Here is a 19915-nt window from a genome sequence, read left to right as displayed (position 1 = left end):
GAGTACTGTAAAGCACTGAAAACTAGGTAAACTGAATTCTAGATTATGAATAGCACTTCCAAGTTGAGCTGATTATTGCTAGCTACTTTTTCTTTGGGAGCATTGCCAATTCTGAGCAAGTGCTGAGATTAGCCTCAAGCCAGCAGAGGGAATATACTGGGAGCAAGAGAAAATGGCAGAACTTTTGCAGTCATGTAGAGAAGGTGTGACAAATGGAAAACTTGAAAGGAAGTTCTTCACACTGAAAGAAAATAATCCTGAGTGGCAGCACTAAACTGCAGGAAGGAAATGAAGAGCTTAGAAAGTGTATAAGCTAAAACATTATCTGTTCATAAGCAATGATCATAACTTATTGTGGAGTTGATGCATCTAACAACAATAGCATATAAAGCAGGAGGAGAACAAATGCAGTGAAAGTGTAGTGAGGTTTGTGCATTGCTTGGGAAGTATTCAAGTATTAATTTCAGGTACACTATAATAAGACAATGATGCATACTGTAATCTATAGGGCAACCACTAAACAATACTGTAAAACTGTCTGACTAAATGTCAAATAGAGGGCCAGCCCCGTGGCTTAGCGGTTAAGTGCGTGCACTCCGCTACTGGCGGCCCAGATTCGGATCCTGGGCGCGCACTGATGCACCGCTTCTCCAGCCATGCTGCGGCCACCTCCCACATACAGCAACTAGAAGGATGTGCAACTACGACATACAACTATCTACTGGGGCTTTGGGGAAAAAAAGGAGGAGGATTGGCAATAGATGTTAACTCAGAGCTGGTCTTCCTCAGCAAAAAGAGGAGGATTAGCCTGGATGTTAGCTCAGGATTGATCTTCCTCACAAAAATAAATAAATAAATAAATAAATAAATGTCAAATAGAGGAGATAAAATGGAAGTAAAAATGATTAATACAAAAAAGGCAGGAAAGAAGGAATAAGGAGACAAAGAACAGATGGAACTGGTAAAAATAACAAAAAAATGCTATATTTGAACCCAATTACATTACTAATTAAATTAAATATATATATAGACTAAAATTTTCAATAAAAGTCTAGCTCAAGATCACGTAGCCATTAAATGATAGAGCTGTAAATCCAATATAGACTGTCAGATGGGATTTTCAGAAAGGGTTGATCATATGCTAATAAAAGAAACAGAGCAGAAGAAGAGAAACAGGTAAATGCAAAATGATGAGAAAATATATAGCATGTAAACTCTAAACAAACAAAAGCTTGTGAGGTGAATTACCATCAGGCAAGAAACATTTTATTTATTATTTTTTATTATTATTTTTTCTTGTGAGGAGATCAGCCCTGTGCTAACATCTGCCAATCCTCCTCTTTTTTTGCTGAGGAAGACTGGCCCTGGGCTAACAACTGTGCCCATCTTCCTCCACTTTATATGGGACGCAACTACAGCATGGCTTGCCAAGCAGTGAGTCGGTGTGCGCCTGGGATCCGAACCTGTGAACCCCGGCCCACCGCAGCGGAGCACGCGCACTTAACCACTTGCACTACTGGGCCAGCCCTAGGCAAGAAATATTTTAAAGAAAGAAAATTACTGAAAATAAAGAGGAATATTCTAAAATTAAAAAAAAACCCAGAAAGTTACAGTAAGCCTAAATTTTTAGGTGCATAGTAATATAGCTTCAATATAGAGAGAATAAAAATTGACAGAACTAAAAGCAGAAACACACAAATCCACAATCATAATTGGATATTTTAATATGCATCTTTCAGTAACTGACTTAGAAAGGCAAAATATTAGTGAGAATACAGAAGATATGAACAACATGATTAATATCCTCACGTAATGATACACTTATCAACTGAAGAAAATATATTATTTCCTGTGCACATTTACAATTCTTAACCATAAGCCAGGCCATAAAAGCAAGATGTAACAAATTTCAAAGAATAGAATTTATACACAGTATGTGTCTGGCCACAGTAGAATTAAACTGTAAGTCATTTAGAGGAAGAGAACTTTTTAAAATCACCAAATATTTGAGAATTAAACAACACACTTATAAATAAACCTATAAATGAACCATGAGCCAAAGAAGAAATCACAATGAAAATTATAGAATATTTTGACTTGAATGATGGTGACAAAAGTTATATAACAAAAGTCGTGGAATGTAGCTAAAGTAGTCCTTAGATGGAAATTTATAACTTTTTTTTTTTTTCTGAGGAAGACTGGCCCTGAGCTAACATCTGCTGCCAATCTTCCTCTCTTTGTATGTGAGCCACCACCACAGCATGGCCACTGACAGACAAGTGTTGTAGGTCTGCGCCCGGGAACCGAACATGGGTCACCAAAGCAGAGCGAGCCAAACTGAACTACTAGGCCTCCAGGGCTGGCGCATAACTTTAAACAGACGTATTAGAAAAGAAGAAAGATAGAAAATCAGTTCTCTAAATGTCAATTAAAAGAATTTAAAAAGAACAGTAAATTAAATCTCAAGAAGAATATCACAAGGAAATGATAACGATATGAGCAGCTGTAAATGAAATTGATCATCTAGGTTAATAGAGAAAAGAAACACCAAAAAGCAGCTTTGAAAAAGATTAATAAAATAGACAGACCTCTAGCAAGACTTATAAAGAAAAAAAGAGAGAAAATACAAATAATCATGAAAGATGTAATGGAAAAATTGCTGCAGATTCTACTTACATTAAAAACAAATAAGAAGATATTGGGAACAACTTTACGCCAATACATTGAACAATTCAGATGAAATGGACAAATTCATTGAAAAAGCATAACTTACCAAAACTGCACAAAAGACACAGAAAACACGAATAGATCTAGATCTTAAGGAAATTAAATCTGAAATTAAAGACCTTTCCAGAAAGAAAACACCGTTCCAAGATGGCTTCACTGGTGACTATATCTAACATTAAGGTGTAACTTTATGCAAATTATATCAGAGAATAGGGAATCTGAGAGCTCATTTTATGAGTTGAGCATAACATTGACACCCACACCTAGCAAGGCATTACAGGAGAAAAAAATAGCCAACATCTCTCATGAACATAGATGCAAATTTCTAAACAGACTATTAGCAAATCAATTCCTGCAATATATACAAAGGATAGAGTGTGAATAGAATGTGCAAGTGGAGTTTATTCTGTGAAAGCAAGGTTGATTTAATTTTCAAAAATCAATAAATGGTATTTACCATATAACCATATGATCTCATTAAAAATATACATAAAGACATGACTGAATGAATTAAGACCTAAAATATAGTATCCTGGCACTCTACTAAACAGCATTTAATTGTCTCAGCAATTCTCTTGTAATAGGGATCACGATTTTCTCCTGGGTGCATGTGAGTGGCTGATATAGAGACGTTAAGTAACTGTTTCAATGTCACATAGCCATGAAATGATGGAGCTGTGAGTCCAGTTGAGACAGGCCTGGCTGGAGAACCCATACTCTGAAACACTTCATTACATTGTCCTTCAGTTTTCTATGTCTGCTCTGGTGGTCTCTGGAAGCCTACTTAGCACTATAGCAGACGTTTCCATGGGAACACTTCAGTACCAGCCCTGGGAATACAGTGACTGAAATTGTACTATGTTTATTGTTTCTATCAACTATGTGACTCCTAACTTAGGAAGTGATTTTACTTTCTTTTGACTAGCCCACCAGGCCAAATTTCTCCAAATAATTTTTGTTGCCTCCAAAATTTTCCACTCAGGAGATTCTATGCTGCCAGAATTTAAATCATTTAACACATCTCCAGGAACCATTTTCAGAGATGTTTGGATTTTTTCAAGGTTGACAAATATTAATCCCTTGAGTGTGAGATTATTTTTGGACATGGCTAAATGTCACTGAGGAATATATACAGCAGCTGTCAGGTATAGGACAGTTTTACAGACGACAGCCATACAAAGTGGAGTTGGGATTGAGCTCATCTTTGGCAAGTTATTTTAAGATCCATCCTTCCATAGAGGATCTACTGATGATGAGCTAGGACAGTGGTAGTAAAAACAGAGAAAGAGCAGACAGTTATTACAACCCGTCATTTTAAGAATCATCAACCCTCCTCTCAGCCCAACACCTGAAGGGTGTATTCAAGGAAGCAAGGATAGGGTAATAGAAAGTAGGACTCCAGCCCCATTTTCAAGCCCCTGCAGCTTAGGGGGGGTAGGTAAAAAAAAAAGTTGAGTTAAATATGAGTTTGAAGTTGTTTAAAAAATAAAGACTAAGACTTAATAACTGAAATAAAACAAAGTCATCTTAATGAACCAAGTGAGGATGTTCACAATCACTACTTCTATTCAGCACTGTGTTGAGGTTGCTAACCAATGCAATAAAGCAAGAAAAAACTTAAAAAGATATAACAATTAGGAAAGAAAGAGGTAACTGTCATATTTTTGGATAGTTTCTAATAGTTTGTAGATTCTTCTGGATTTTCTATATACTCAGAAGAATCTACAAACTATTAGATTTAAAAAATGAACATACTGAGGTCACTCAATATAACAAGATCAAACAGTAGAAAATAAAAATTAGTAAAAATATATTATTTCAAAAACCACCAATACAAGATATGCAAGACTTCTAAATTAAAAACTTCAAAACATTGTAAGAGAAATTAAAGAAATCCTAGTTAAATGGAGAGATACACTATGATCATTGATTGGAGACTCAGTAGCAAGTTGTCAATTTTGCCTAAATTAATCGATAGGATCAATGTAGTCCCAATGGAAACCTAATCAGATTTATTTGTGCTTGTGTGGAAATTAAAAAGCTGGTTCTAAAATTTATATGGAAACAGAAATAACTAAGAAAAGCCAGGGCAATCTTGAAGAAGAACAAAGCTGGAAGGCATACACTAGCAGATATCAGTTTCTATTATAAATGTACAATAATTAAGATAGTATAGTATTTGGCACAAGCATCAACAAATAAAGTGGTATAATAGTATAGAAGGCCCAGATACAGACCCATATAATCACCTGATTTACAGAAAGGCACTACTCTAATTCAATGAAGGAAAAATGGTCTTTCCAACAAATAATACTGTATCAAGTGGATATCTACTGGGACTAGATAGAAAGTTTAGCAATAAAGCTACCAGAAAAAAATATATGAGAATATCTTTATGATTTTGGAACAGGCAAAGATTTTTTAAACAGGACGTAAAAAGTACTAAATATGAGGGAAAATCTTCACAGATTGGACTTTGTCAAAACCTCTGTTCATCAAAAGTCAACACTGGGAACAAGCCACAAATTGGAAAAATATTTGTGATATATACAAACAAAAAGGACTTAGATCCAGAATATAAAAATAACTCTTACAAATCAGTAAGAAAGATACTGGCTACTCAATTTAAACAACCTGCAAAAGACACATATAGGTTCTTCACAAAAGAAGATATCCAAGTAGCCAATGAGCATATGAAAAAGTGTTCAACATTATTACACATCAAAGAAATAGAGATCAAGTCACGGTGAGATATCACTTTACATCCACAAGAATGACCAAAATCAAAACCACTAAGAATATCAACTCTTTGCAAGTATGTAGAGCAACTAGAACTGACACACATTACTGGTGGGAATGGAAATTAACATGATCACTTTTGAAAACTGGCGGTATCTACCAAAGCCAAATACATGGTTACTCCATGACCTACCGATTCTACCCCTGGGAAGAGAGCCAAGAGAAATCAGTGCATATGTCTACCACAAGACAAGTGCAGAAACCTTCATGAGTTTTTTGCTTAATGGTCAAAAATTGGAAGCAGTCCAAGTGCCTATTACCAATAGGATAAGGTATAAATTGAGATATATTTATGTAGTAGAACCCTACATGGCAATGAAAATGAAAAATCAACTGTTACAAGCAACAACATGAATGGATCTCACAGACTTAATTTTGAATGAAAAAACACAAGACAAAAGATAATATATATACTACGATTCATCCATATGAAGTTTGTAAGCAGACAAAATTAGTAGCTCATTAAAAGAAAATAAAATACAGTTCAGAGAGAAAGCTACAAAATAGATCCACTTGATAACTGAGACTGGCTGAAAAGCTACGGAATTCAGCTGGGCCGATATCACGAGGGGAGCCCTCTACCCAAAGAGAAAGGAAGGCTCAACAGAGCACAGGTGTTTATAGTAAATGGAAAAATAAATCCATTTTATTTTTATACCTTAGGAAGTTAACACTACTCAAATAAAAGTATACACCTCAATTAATATTGTATAAATTATATCAATATTATATAAATCATATGCATAATTAACATAGATAATTATTAATATATATTAGATAATTATTAATATATATTAATTAATATAACTAATTAGCAGGGAACTCGCAGACTGCAAAGAGGGAGGAGGAGCAGGAGACATCATTCCACTTGCCGTCCGACTGGAGCGCCACACAGTCTTCCCCAGAGTTAGCGTCGTTGGGCTCACCGTTCTTCCAGTTTTGGTAGGTTAGCCTCCTTCCTGCCAGATCCACAAACTGGCCTTCCGTGTCCTCATCTGTGATGCCCAGGAAGGCCTCTTCCCTGGCTACCTTATGGATGGCCTTGTCCTCTTCAGCATTCCTGGGGGTGGCCACAGAGGCCTGGAACTGGGAGCACAGAGCCTTCACTCTGTCAAAGGTCATCTTTTCACCACTGTTCAAGAAGAACTTCTGCCCAACTTTTTTGCCCAGAGAGAAGATCAGCCCTAAAATGGAAAAATGTGGGTGACACTGGCTTGTCTTCAAGCCCAGCCCAAGGTATTTTTCCAGATAAAGGGTTCCAGAGTAGAGCTGTCACATAAAACACAGTATGTCCAGTTAAATTTGAATTTCAGGTAAACAATGAATTTTTTTAGTATAAATATATCCCATGCAATTTGGGGGACATACTTAAACTACCAAAAATTTGTTGTTGCTTATCTGAAGTTCAAATTGAATTGGGTATCCTGTCTTTTTATTTGTTAAATCTGGTACCTGTAATCTGAAGAGACAGACTGGAACAAAGGTCTTTGTCCTTTTGGATCAGAGTTCTAGAACACATATAATTTGTAATTCTGAATTCTACCTCAATATTAACTTGAGAATAAATAAAAATGTTTGAGAATATTTGCCCTAGGCCAGGAGGCCACAGAAGGCACAGGTTAGGCCCCATTGCCAGGTCTCAACACCAGCATAGCAAAGGGGCCAAGGTCCCATTTTCAGTGACCAGAGAGCACAGTGTACAGGATCAGGGTCTCTGGAGTCAGACTGACTTCAGTTTATAAACTACCTCTGCCACTTATTAGCTCTGAGTGTTTGAGCAAGATACGTAACTTCCCTTTGCCTCTATTTCTACCAAAAGGTTATTGTGAGGATTTCATGAGATCAGAATTTGAGATATACCTATCGAGCTACTAGAAAATTACATGCATTTAATAAATGTTTGTTGCTTTCCATCTTCCCAAACTTCAAGCTTCCTGAAGAGCAAGAGAGAAGGCTTACACTTGTTCATACGCTCCAAATCTGCTCGCAAAGCTTCTCTTTCTGAAGCAGCGAGACTCCAATCATGACCTAGAAAATTAAAACAAAATGAAAGAGCATTGCTGAGCAGGAGTCTCAGAACTGTAGGAGAGTGAGGTATATTTTTCAAACTAAAAAAAAAGTTTCCTATACACTGATATATGTTCTTTGAAGGAAAATGATAAATACCAAGAAGCAAAAAGAAAAAAAAGTATCCCTATTTCCACCCAGCCCTGTTTCCACTCCATACACCAAGCTTTTCACTAATTGTTTTTTTCCCAATAAATAGCTCTATCACAGATAAAAAGAAATGTCTTTGGGGAATTATTATGAGGCAGTGAATATTGACTAAAAAAGATTGCAGGGTTTTGTCTTCGGGGAGGTTTTCTTTTTGTTGCTATTTTTGTTTTGTTTTTGTTTTTTATTTTTTCTGAGTTTCTTCTGTTAATCAGTAAACCAAGATTTTTGTGAGTTGCCCATTGTCCAAGGGGGGAGGGCATGAGGCAAACCATGTGTAGCAGATGGCAAAAAATGGCCTCAGTATGGTGCAGATTGAAGGTGGACTGCCGCGTGATTTGTTTTTGTGATTTGTCTTGACCAGCAGAATGTGGCCAAAGCAATAATGTACGTACTCTAAGGCTTCAGGAGGCCTTAAACCTTCTGTTCTTCCTACTGCTAGGAATCTTATAATCACCTCTATGGGAACAAGCCTGGGCGGGCCTGTTGGCCGATGAGAGACCTGGGTCTCAATTACCCTCATCACTCCAGCTGATGGGCAAAGAATAGCCAGACATGGAAGGGAGACCTCTGGCTGTCAGTTGACCACAGACATGAGTGAGTCCAGCTGAGACCAGCAGAGAAATCACTTGGCTGATCCACAGAATTGTGATTTAAATAAATGCCTATGTTTTTTCGATTGTTTCTTATGAAGTAAAAGATACCTGACGTACCATGTATATACTGCTATTGTAAAAATAAACATAGTAACTCCAACACCTAGATGGTCTATTTTCTCACGTTTGGACCAGAGCCTGACATTGGATTGGTTCAGCTGAAGGAAAACCTCCTCCAGGGGGCGCCTGGTGAGGGAGTGGCCCTGAAGGGTTTGTAAGTCTTTACTCAGGCACTGGTAGGAATCCCCTGAGGCTCTAAGTAACCAAGAGAAGGATGAGGGTACCGGGTCAGGAGGCAGTTGGGCATCTTCCCGTGAATCACCAGGAGGCACCTGGCAACTGGTACCAAAAGATCCAGGATCCCGGGTGGCCTCAGCCTAGACTTTGTTGAGGTAGGCTCCTTACCTGGACATTCTCCACGGTCTCCTTTTTGGCCCACACTTCCTGGTAACCCAGGGGGCCCTGGGCTTCCTTGAGGCCCCGACTTTCCAGGAGGGCCCTGCAAGCCTCTGAGCCCTTGGCCTGTTGGAGGACAGAGGAAACATGGATCAGAATCTGTGTTGCTCTATTTCTCTAAGAGTTTGATGCCCAATCCCTTCCCAGGAGAAAGGAGACATTGATCCACAAGGATCAACTTGTCTAAGCCACTACTTCCAATGAACCAGAGTAGAAAATCCTCCTATGTCCCATGAGATGCCTGCCTTGAGGGTCAACTCCATGAGCAGACAGGATAACCACGTGTCACCAACTCCTGTGTGGAAGTCTGGGAAACCAGAGAGTCAGAGCTGTATCTCTGGTTTGAAGTATAATATGTAGCTGAAAGAAAAACAACCTACCTAAAGAGAACATTATTCTCCTCTCATCTCCAGACAGTTGTGTCTGGAAGGCAAAGAGTCACAGAGACAGAACTGCAGAAGCTGTACCTGGTTCTCCCTTTTCTCCTTTGGCGCCATCACGCCCATCTTTGCCCGGAGAACCACAGGCAATCACAGAGCAGGTCTTTTGGACGTTCTCACAGGTTTCTGTTTCTGAACAAGATGCTGTCACCACACTCAGGAGAAGGAGAGGGAGCGATGGAATCAGGAACATGGTCCTCACCTTGGTGTGTGGAAATTCATGGGAGAATATTTCATCTGGTTCAGTTAATCAACACGTATTTACCAAACATGAACTCTGTCTTGTAACCTGTACTGGACACAGGTGGTATAGAGGTGGATGACCCATTCCTGGCCTCCAGACTGGGGATTTGGAAAAGTAAATCTTCCTTGTGACATGGTGTGATTAGTGCTTTAACAAAGGTAGGCACAACAGAATGCAGTAGGGGCCCTAGGGAGGAAGTGCCCAGGCCTCTGGTGTTAGCACTGGAGGGCTGTGACTATGCTTCCTGTGTCCCTGAGAGCAAATGGGCCTACACATTGCCAGCTCACTCATGACTGTTGGCTCAGGGAGTGGGAGCAAATGGAAACCCAGAAATCTGTAGGAATATCCTCTCTCTCTCACTTCTACTGGTTGGGCCCCTCTGCCACCTGCATCCCATAGTCACATCAGGGAGTCCATTGCCCTCCAGGGCCAGGTGACCAACATTTATTCACTGGCAGGCACTAAGCTGTAGGCTGGTGATCCAGAGAGGGGGAGTCACTACTAGTCTCTCACCCAGCCCAGGATTAACATGAGTTTGCTTCCTCTTGATGTTTCATTTCCCACTGCAAGAGACACTTACCAGGGGGAGCATTTTCTCTGGAAGTTTCTTGCCACGTTGGCCCTAGCAGGGTGCCAGATCCCCTCTACTTCTTGGCAGGATTCTCTGTGTTCTGTACGTCAAAACCATTGGCAATTAGACCACCTTCCTTGAATCCCCTTCCCATTTTTCAATCTGAACATTTCAACTGTCCTTCAAAGCTCTTTGTCAAAGCTGTCCCTCCCCAGGAAACCGCAGCAGCCTTGTGGCTCTTATCCTTCATGACTCCTTTGAATATGAAGGAACAGTCTGATTTGCAAATGGTCAGGTGAATCCAGGAAAGTCGCAAGTACCCAGCATGAGCAGAGAGAGAGCAACCCTCAATGTGGCTTCTGCCTGCCCTCTCCCCACCCCACCCCCTAGAAAGCCTCCTCTAGGCCTCCCAGGTCAAATCAAGTCCCTAGACACTTGATTCAGGACCCAAGATCCATTCAACAGAAAGGACTTACTGGGCTTCTGCAGAGGAGGGATGCAGAGACAAGGAAGCTAATGTTCAAGCTCGGGGTTCTGGCAGATGCCTCAGGGCCGGGGAAGAGGCTGGAGCCCAGTCAACCTTGTGAACTGGGCAGTGTGGGCATGGCCTTCAACCCCAGATTAATCAGCAACTCTTCCTAGGACTGCACTAAACTCTTTTTAGGAGCATTTCCCAGGGGCTTCTGGCACAGTGCTCAGCAGCTGTTTGCTTTAGTACTGCACAATTCCTCCTGCAAATTGCCATCCATTTTGGCAATTCTCATTGCTGAGCCACCATAGGTAGGCTCCCCTGGTTAGTCATGTCAAGATCCTTGTTTCCAACAGAGAAGCATAAAGATACCCAGGAATGCCGCCACATGCTTGTGCACGCCCACCATACACACAGATGTGCACATGGGCACACACACTCATCCATGAAGACACGGCAGACCCCTCGCTGCCTTTAACACACCAAGACCGCTGCTGCCTCAGGCGCTATACTTGATGTTCTCCCAGCCTGGACATCCCCTCCGGTGAGTGGCTTTCTGGTTCTTTCTCTTCTATTCAGATATTCCTGTCTCAGAGAAACCTGTCTTGATCATTTTGTCTAAAGTAGTCCCACCAAGCCACTCTCTGTCCTCTTAGCTTCCTTTATTTTCTTTCATAGTACTTATAGTAACTGACATTCTATTCTAGCCATTTACTTTACTTTTCCATTTTTTTATTGTGGTAAAGTATACATAACATATAATTTACTGTTTTGACTATTATTAGGTGTACAATTCAGCAGCATGAAGTAGATTCACACTGTTGTGCAACCATCACTGCTATCCATCTCCAGAACTTTTTCATCATCCCTAACTGAAACATCATATCCATTAAATAATATCTCCCCATTTCCAACCCCCAGCCCCTGGTATCCACTGTTCTACTTTTTGTCTCTGTGAATTTGACAACTCCAGGTACCTCATATAAGTGCAATCATACAGTATTTGTCTTTGTGACTGGCTTATTTCACTTAGCATAATGTCTTCAAGGTTCATCTATGTTGCAGCATATATCAAAATTTCCTTCTTTTTTTAAGGCTGAATAATATTTCATTATATGTAAAACCACATTTTGGAAGCTTCATATTTAATAGGCAAAACACCTGGAAACAACCCAGTTGTCCTTCAACAAGTGAATGGATAAATAAACTTTGGAAAACTCACAGAATAAAAGGAACATACTGTTGATTCATACAATAACTTGGATGAATCTCAAGGGTATTATGTTGAGTAAAAGAAGTATAATCTCAAAAATTTGCAAACTGTATGATTCTTTTTATATAATCTTTTTTTTAAATTTTATTTATTTATTTTCTCCCCCAAAGCCCCAGTAGACAGTTGTATATCATAGCTGCACATCCTTCTAGTTGCTGTATGTGGGACGCGGCCTCAGCATGGTCGGAGAAGTGGTGCGTCGGTGCGCGCCCAGGATCCAAACCCGGGCCGCCAGCAGTGGAGCGCGTGCACTTAACCGCTAAGCCACGGGCCCGGCCCTATATAACCTTCTTGAAATGACAAAATTACAATACTGGAGACAGGTCAGTGGTTGGCAGGGATTAGGGCTGTAGGGATGATAAAACTCTAAAAGTGTAGCATGAAGAAATTTCCGTGGAAACTTCTGTATCTTCCATGGAACAGCTCTGTTTCTTAATTGTGATGGTTACACAAATCTATGATTGTGATAAAATTTCATAGAACTATACACCAAGAAAAAAAACGAATGCAAGTAAATAATGGTTAAATCCAGATAAGATCCACATCTTATTGTTATGTTGTTCCAGTGTCAATTTCCCGGTTTTGATACTTGTACTGTGGTATGTTAGATTCTCTCATTTGCAAATCATGGATGAAGAGTACATGAGACCTGTCCTTACTATTTTTTCAACTTGTATGTGAGAGTAAAATTATTTCAGAAGAAAAAGTTTCCAAAGAGAGTCTCAAGAAAGTTGTGGGTGTTCCAAGACTATCCTTCCTTCCTTCAGTGCTTGGTCCAAGTTTCACAATGTGAATAGTCTGTGCAATGGCTTGAAAGTGAGAACAAGTAGGCCAGGTTCCCAAGGATAATCTTATTCAGTCTGACTGGGTTTACAGTGTGAGATTCAAGTGGTGAGAGATAAGGCAGGAGCCGGTTGACAATAGGATTTATGAACTGTGTTGAAGACTTTGGACCTCCTCCCAAGGTCATTAGAGGCATTCCAATAGAGGAGAGATGATCAGATTTGAATTTTTCCAAACCTGTTTTGACTAGAGAGTGGAGAAATATGGGATAGGAGCAGGTGTGGAAAAAAGCAGACCTGCAAGGAAGTACTTACTATCATCTAAGCAACAGATGATGATGCCAGACTTAGGTTAATGGCAGCTGGATCCAGAAGGTGGACACATTTGAGAGACATCTACAAGGTATAGTTGATGGAACTTGGGAGTTGGTTGGGTGTGAAATGGTGAGCAAGATGGAGGAATTTTTATGGACACACAAGTTTCTGACTTGAATATCTCAGTGCCATTCAGTTGAGATAGCAAATAAAGGCTGAAGAACAGCAATGTTGGGGGGAGATAATGGGTATCTGGTGGGTAAATGGCTTGAAACAGGTGACGATAGTCAAGAGGGACAATCTAGAAGGGATGGAACAATAACTTGATGAAGCACAATGGATTCAAATCTGAACACATTTCTAACAGATCTGTCACGAAATATCATGTTAGCCTGGGGTGCTGTGGGCGCCCATCGTGGGAGCTTCACCCAGAGGTTGCGGAGCCATGTGGCGGGCTGTTGTGGAGGCCTCCAAACACCAGAGACAATGTGGATGAGATTCTCTTCCAGGTCCCTTCCAACTGGACTGTCCTTGGCTCGTGGAGGGCCTGGGTTTGGTTCCTTGCTTCCTGCTGACTCATCCCTGTGCCTAGAAAGCGTCCAGGGTGGCACAGAGACACATGCCTGAAGCAAATGACGGAGACCAGGAGATTCAGGGCCTGAAAAAGGCTGTAGGCAGCTTGTTCATCTCTCTTTTCTACTCCTTAGCAGCCAGACCTTCCCCTTCCTCTTGCTCCAAAGTGGCAAGAGGTAAACTAAGGTAGCTGATTCCAGGTCACGCTGGACATGCTGGCTTTGATCATAGTGTTTATTTTCATTGAACTCAGTCCACAGGTCCGCAAGCTGCCCTCCAGACCCTGATGTTTCCTGGAACTCGGCTGGGAAGGGCTGGGCTCCTGGGTGGTTAGTCAGTCCAACTGTTGAGCCATTGCTCTGGGTGCTGCCCAGCTATGAGCCCTTCCCACTCTCCACAGTCTCAGCAGGGCTTTCCCATCATGAAATACCCTCTCCCCACGCATCAGCCCCCAGTTACCCACTTTGCACCCTGCCTTGGAGATGAGGCCACTGTGCACATTTGTTCTGGACCTTAGGTCTTTCCCGGAATTGTCTCCACTCTGGCACCTCCTCCAGACATGCACCTCACCCCAAAAGGCTGTAGAGATGGTGCCTCTCTGACCTGTAGGAGGACTACCTACCTCCCTATGTCCCCTTTCTTCTATCCTGGGACGGAATCCCAGCTCTGCCACCTCCTAGCTGTGTCGCTGTGACTAGGTTCCATCTCTGTCAGATCCTCAGTTTCCTCGCCTGTGAACAGGACACCACTGCCTTGGCTGTGCCACGATATGCCCTCTTCTGGTCCACACTCAGAGTGCATGGCATGCAGCTCACCTTGTCAGCCTGCTTAAGACAAGGCCTTCATTGGACACTAGTCTTCTTTCCTTGGGAAGCAGTGTTCTTGGATGGCCCCATCTGGGAGGCATGCTTGAGATTTGGAATGAGAAGTCTTGTTTTGGGCTCATGACTGTGAGTTTAGGCAAGCGACATATTCTGGCTGAGCCTCAGTTTTTACATGTATAATATAAGATTTTGAGCCCGTTCTCTTTCCCACAGGGATGCTGGGAGTAGGACAATGACTGTGAAGTGAAAATATCACTGTCTTCCAGGTGAAGACCAGCAGGAACAAGCCTATAATCAAATAAAGTAGATTTCTTCTCCTTTTAGTTTTTTTTTTTTATTTTGTACTTATTATAAACAGGGATATGGCATACAATGGTAAGCCACATGACTTCTCACTAATAGGTTGTCAGGAGGGATTTTTGTGGGATTTGACCTTGTGTTAAGTGATTTTGGGGGATGTGTTAAGGAATGGGTGTCTTTGCTGGATGCGATGCTGTCAAGAAGCCAAGGCAATTCTATGACTGAGTTATCTTAATATGTTTTCTCTCGGAGGAGAGAGGAACGGAACAAGGCAAAGCTGTATTTTGTAAAGGAGCAGAGGATGCTTATGTTAGCCAGGAGAGAGGCACGTTTTCATTTTTGTGGTTCTCAGAGCGACCCTTTTTGTCTGTGTACAGATATGAGTTTGGAATGATCTTTGTGTCTCATAACAGAATGGTCTTATTTTATGCAGGTGTTCTGTGAAATTGTTTATGGTTGGCAAAGAACACTACGGTCTGGCTGTGAGAGACAGTGACAGCCTTCAGGCTATTTTCTCTGTGTCAGCAGTGTCCTCTGTGACCGATGTCTTACCTTCCCACATTTTCTGTCCTTTGTTTCCACTCATACTCTTGTTTCCTTGCTCATTTTTGCTCATGAAGACTTTGAGACTCTGAAAATATCGCGGGCCTTGTTTTCAACAAAGGCCAATATACATAATGCAGCATCTTGCAAGGTGCATCCTAGGCGTCACTACCATGGGTTGGGAGGTAAGAGCATGTCACATCTGCCCACATGATGGAGTCCACACGTGCTTGTGGCATGGCCCTGAGTGTAGGGTAGCTGCAGCAAGGGAATGTTAGACCTTCGGACAGCAAGGACGTGCTCCTGTGCCACAGAAATAAGAACACATATGGAACTCAAAGCCCCCTCAGTCCTTCGCGGCTCCATTCTTCCCCCACCCCCACTTCCAGGGTTGTTGTATTCCCACCACCAGAGAATCCTCCCTTTGGGACTGCTTCTCTCTAACAACCAGAGTTTCCTGATGGGTGACAGCACCTGGTGACAATCCTCCTTATTCATGGGTCTCTGGGGCCACGAATGCTTCTTGTCAGGGCTCATTATCTGCCTCTGCTTTGTCTCACCAGGAGGAGGCAGAGCAGGGCCTGGCAGAGGTAGCCAGCCAGAGATCCCAACACCCCCAAGGAGAAGGAGCTCATGGCTGAGATACGGAGAGGCCTGAGTGGGCACATCCACCACCACAGAAACACAAGGACCAGAAACACACACCAACTGATAAAGAATCATTGGAAAGTACTGACCAGTAATTTAAAATAAATATAATCAATATCCATAAAGAAATGTGAAAATGTTGGCAATATGACATAGACAAGAGTGGTATAGAAGTGATGAAGTAGAAATATTAAAAGGAACAGCATAACCATTGAAATAACAAACTACGATATTGTGATTTATAATAAGAAATATATTAGTTGGTCTACATCCTGTTCCTGGCTCAGTCTCCTAAAAACCTTGGGATTTCCTAAGTGATGAGAGATGTCTTTGGTTATGTTAATAAGGTGACTTTTGGGAAGCCCCTAGGTGACTTAAGAACATGCTGGTTGCCAGGGGAACCAACCATGTGATTAGAGGGTTGGAACTTTCAGTCCTAACGCCTTATCTGGGGAAGAGAAAGGGGCTGGAGATTGAGTTGTATCACCAATGGCCAATGATTTAATCAATCATGCCTATGTAATGAAGTCTCATAAAAACCCCAAAAGACAGGATTTGAAGAACTTCCAGGTTGGTGAACACCTGATTTGGAAAGAGTGGCACTCTTGGAGAGGACGTGGAAGCACTACGCCCCTTCCACATACCTTGTCCTATAGGTCTCTTCCATGTGGCTGTTTCTGAGTTGTATCCTTTTATACTACACTTATAAACATAAGTAAATGTTTCTCTGAGATTTATGAGCCATTCCAGCAAGCTAATTGAACACGAAGTTGGGATCATGGGAACCTCCCATCCATAGCAGCTAAGTCTGAGGCAGACGTGACAACCTGGACGTGCGATTGGCATCTGAATTTGGGGGGCGGGGCAGCCCTATAGGATTGAGCTCTTAAGCTGTGTGATCTGATGCTATCTCTAGATAGATAGTGTCAGAATTGAGTTGAATTGTAGGACACCCAGGTAGTGTCCAAGAATTGCTTGGTGGTACGGAACATACACATACTGGAGGAACAAAATAAAAAGAGTGACCGCCAGGGTGGATATAGCTAAAGAACACATCTGAGAACTGAGAGAGGAGAGTGAGAGCCTTCCAGGCTTGGGCAACTGGAGTGGAGAAGTCAAAGTTGGGGGTTAGAAGAGGGGATCTTAGAGTATTAACAGCAAAAGAGCAGGCTCTCTAGCACATAAAACTGAGTTGGATAGATTGTGCTCCTGCTGTCTATGCCCTGCACCAACTTGATCACACAGATCCAACAAGCAGGAGTGGAAGCAACAGAGATGGCAGCTCACCGTGCCTGACACTGGGATGACAGGGACGTCACCACCGAGAAGTGCTGACTTTCCCGGGCTTACCCAAAAGCCATGGCTCAGTTAATGCCTGGGCTCTAACCAAGCGGATCACCAAATCCACTTTCTTGTGACAGTTAAAAATTAAGGAATTTAAGGGAGGTTCAGAAATGTGTGGAGTTGGGCAGAAGCACTCTTGCTTCCAACATTGTCCACTTTTGGTTCTTGGGATCAACAGCATGGAACAGCCAAGCTTGGTTCAACCGGGGACAAAGATGACCCCTCGGAGGAGAAAATCATGAAACTCAAAACATCTTCCAATGTCGTGAGGCAGCTCTCCTGATACCCTCCAAGCCCAGGGCACAGTGAGCTCAGCTACTGGTATCGAACACAAAGTGAGTTCACCCATCACAACAGCAAGCCAATCTCTGACACCGGGTGTAGTGGAAGGAAGTAGGAATTTTATTGCAAAGCGCTGAGCAAGGAGAACAGGAAGTTAACGCTGTAATCCTAAACTCCCCAAAAAGCTACAAGCAAGGGTTTTCATTTGGGGTTTTAGTTAGGGGAGCGGGAGCATGTCCCCTTGGAGGCTGAAGTTGTAAGAGTCCTCCACACAGGCATGACCGTCTGTTCTATGTTTTGCATGCAGTGGATTTTCAGTCTTTCATGTCTAAAGTTTACCATCAATCATTTTAGCTTCTCAATGTTCCTGCAAGGTGCTTAATCAGGCAGGGGGCTGTCAGCAAGTCCCTCTCTTACCCGCGGTCCTCCTGCTGTTCTGCAAGGCAAGCTCATAGACTTTGATTATTTTGTTTGTCATGTTAATCTTATGGGTAAGAGGCACAGTTTCACCCTAATCCAGGGAAATTTTAATTCCTTCATCCTCAGTTTCACTATTACAACAAGGAATCAATTACATCATTAATTTAGTTACTGAAATCTTACATTGTATACCTGAACTTGTGTTTGCCCACGTATACTTGGGGTGGGGGTCTCTAAATGTGCGCCTATGCCTTTCCTTAAATTATGTGTCCCTTGGTGATGGATAAAAACTAGACTATTGGTGGTGAATCCGAAGCAATCCATACAGAAACTGAAATGTAATAATGTACACCTGAAACTAACACAATGTTAAAAGCCAATATGACCTCAATAAAATAAAAAAAGAAACAAAAAATATTTTTATCATGAATGTGTATTTATTGTCATCAAACATTTTTTCTACCTCTCCTGAAATGATCAGCTAGGTGTTTTTCTTTAATCTATTAATGTCATAAATTACATTTATTGATTTTCTCATGTTAAACCATCCTTGCTTTCCAGGGATAAACTATACCTGTTGATGATGTAGTACTCTTTTTGTGCATTGCTGGATTTGGTTTTATACTGTTTTGTTAAGGAGTTTTGCATCTTTGTTCATGGATCAAGTTAGCTAGTAGTTTTGTTGTTGTTGTTCCTTTGTGCCTTTCTTGTTTTAGTATCATGGTTATGCTGCTTATTTAAATGAGTTGGAGAGTGGTCCCTCTTTTTATATTTGCTAGAAAAGTGAAAGGATTGAAGAATCCTGTCATATAAAGTTAGATAAAACACACACACACACACAAAAATTATGTGCCCCTGACTGTGATCATAAGAGCACACCTGTGACTTTGCTGGTAGGTTTAGCACTCTGGAGCCAGTCATGAGATCGACACCACACAGTGACTACACAGGGCAAGTTTAGTATAAGGAATTATTCAGCCATAAAAAAATGAGGAAATCCTATTGGTTTTGCTAAGGTGAATGGACCTTGAGTGCATTATGCTAAGTGATATAAGTCAGAGACAGGCAAGTATTGTATGATCTCACTTATATATGGAATCTCAAAAAAAAAAAAAGAAATTATTAAGCTACCGTAAAAAGGAACTAAATGATGTAAGAACACTCTTTATGGTTCAGACCTCATTGGAGAAGGTGTAGTTGAACCTACTGGATGACAGAGAACTGTGTTAGTTGGCGCGACCTGAGCTGCCCTTTAGTCACAGGACAAAGAAGAATCAGCCCTCCAGTGCACTGGCCCGGAGGCAAGCCGGAGCTGGGGCTGTGCTGGATCGGCAGTGGCCGGAGGTGCCACAGGCTCAGAGCACACTGTCCAGTCCGGAGAGCCGCTGCTTCGGGAGGATTGCGGAGACACACCTGGAGGAGGGGGACGAGCAGAGGCACGCTCGCTGACTTGCCAAGGGACTGAGCCTTTGCCCGTGGTGGGGTCAGAGCTCCCTGGGATGTCCTCCTACCCTGCAAGGCTGACCTACTGAGCTGCATCCAGAAACTGCAGGAGACCCGTTTTCTTGCAGCTTCTCTCTAGTGTCATCTATTGTGAAAGCTTATCGTGCTGACTTTAAAAGAGAGATGCTTAAAGGAATTTCGTGGTTTATCACAGAGCATGTATTGAAGAGTAAATCTGTAGCCGAAAGTCCTTTGATAACTGGCATAATAGGTGTGTCCACGTTTCTGTGTACATGGCGAGTCCACATATGCCCTGTGTGTTCTCTCTGTCAGCATATGTAGTGTCTCAGGGATTCCTCCAGCCAAGCGAAGAGTCCTCTGAGATCCAAGGAGGGCAGAAGTGTGGGCCTGGCTCCTTCTAGGTTCTGAGGCTGCCTCTGGGCTTCCTTCTGCCCCTGCACAACAGAACTGCCTCCCAACCCATTTCCAGATTGAAGACATTCACTGTTATGGACTGAATTTTGTTCCCTCCCCCTGCAAATTCATATGTTGAAGCCTTAACCCCCAATGTGGCTGTATTTAGAGATAGGGC

At 41.9% G+C, this 19915-nt stretch overlaps 1 protein-coding gene across 1 annotated transcript; it reads right to left on the bottom strand.

The window, feature by feature from the left end:
- Positions 1 to 6333: 6333 nt before the first annotated feature.
- On the bottom strand, positions 6334 to 10128 carry MBL2 (mannose binding lectin 2). Its single transcript, XM_004440021.3, has 5 exons — positions 10117 to 10128; positions 9320 to 9494; positions 8802 to 8918; positions 7486 to 7554; positions 6334 to 6710 (listed from the first exon to the last, which is right to left on the bottom strand). The coding sequence occupies exons 1-5, from the start codon at positions 10126 to 10128 to the stop codon at positions 6334 to 6336; spliced, it is 750 nt and encodes a 249-aa protein (XP_004440078.2).
- Between the last annotated feature and the right edge of the window lie 9787 nt (positions 10129 to 19915).

The sequence above is a fragment of the Ceratotherium simum genome, chromosome 6, assembly GCF_057802395.1.
Source record: "Ceratotherium simum simum isolate JZ-2026a chromosome 6, ASM5780239v1, whole genome shotgun sequence".
NCBI lineage: Eukaryota > Metazoa > Chordata > Mammalia > Perissodactyla > Rhinocerotidae > Ceratotherium > Ceratotherium simum.
Note: the sequence above shows the minus strand (reverse complement) of the source record. Positions and strands in the feature narration are given on the sequence as shown.

Excerpts from the sequence above, each read along its gene's own strand:
- MBL2 (XM_004440021.3), bottom strand. Across the intron at positions 8,919-9,319 it reads AGGAGAAAAGGGAGAACCAG|GCCAAGGGCTCAGAGGCTTG; the intron begins GTACAGCTTCTG and ends GTCCTCCAACAG. Across the intron at positions 7,555-8,801 it reads AGACCGTGGAGAATGTCCAG|GTCATGATTGGAGTCTCGCT; the intron begins GTAAGGAGCCTA and ends TTAATTTTCTAG.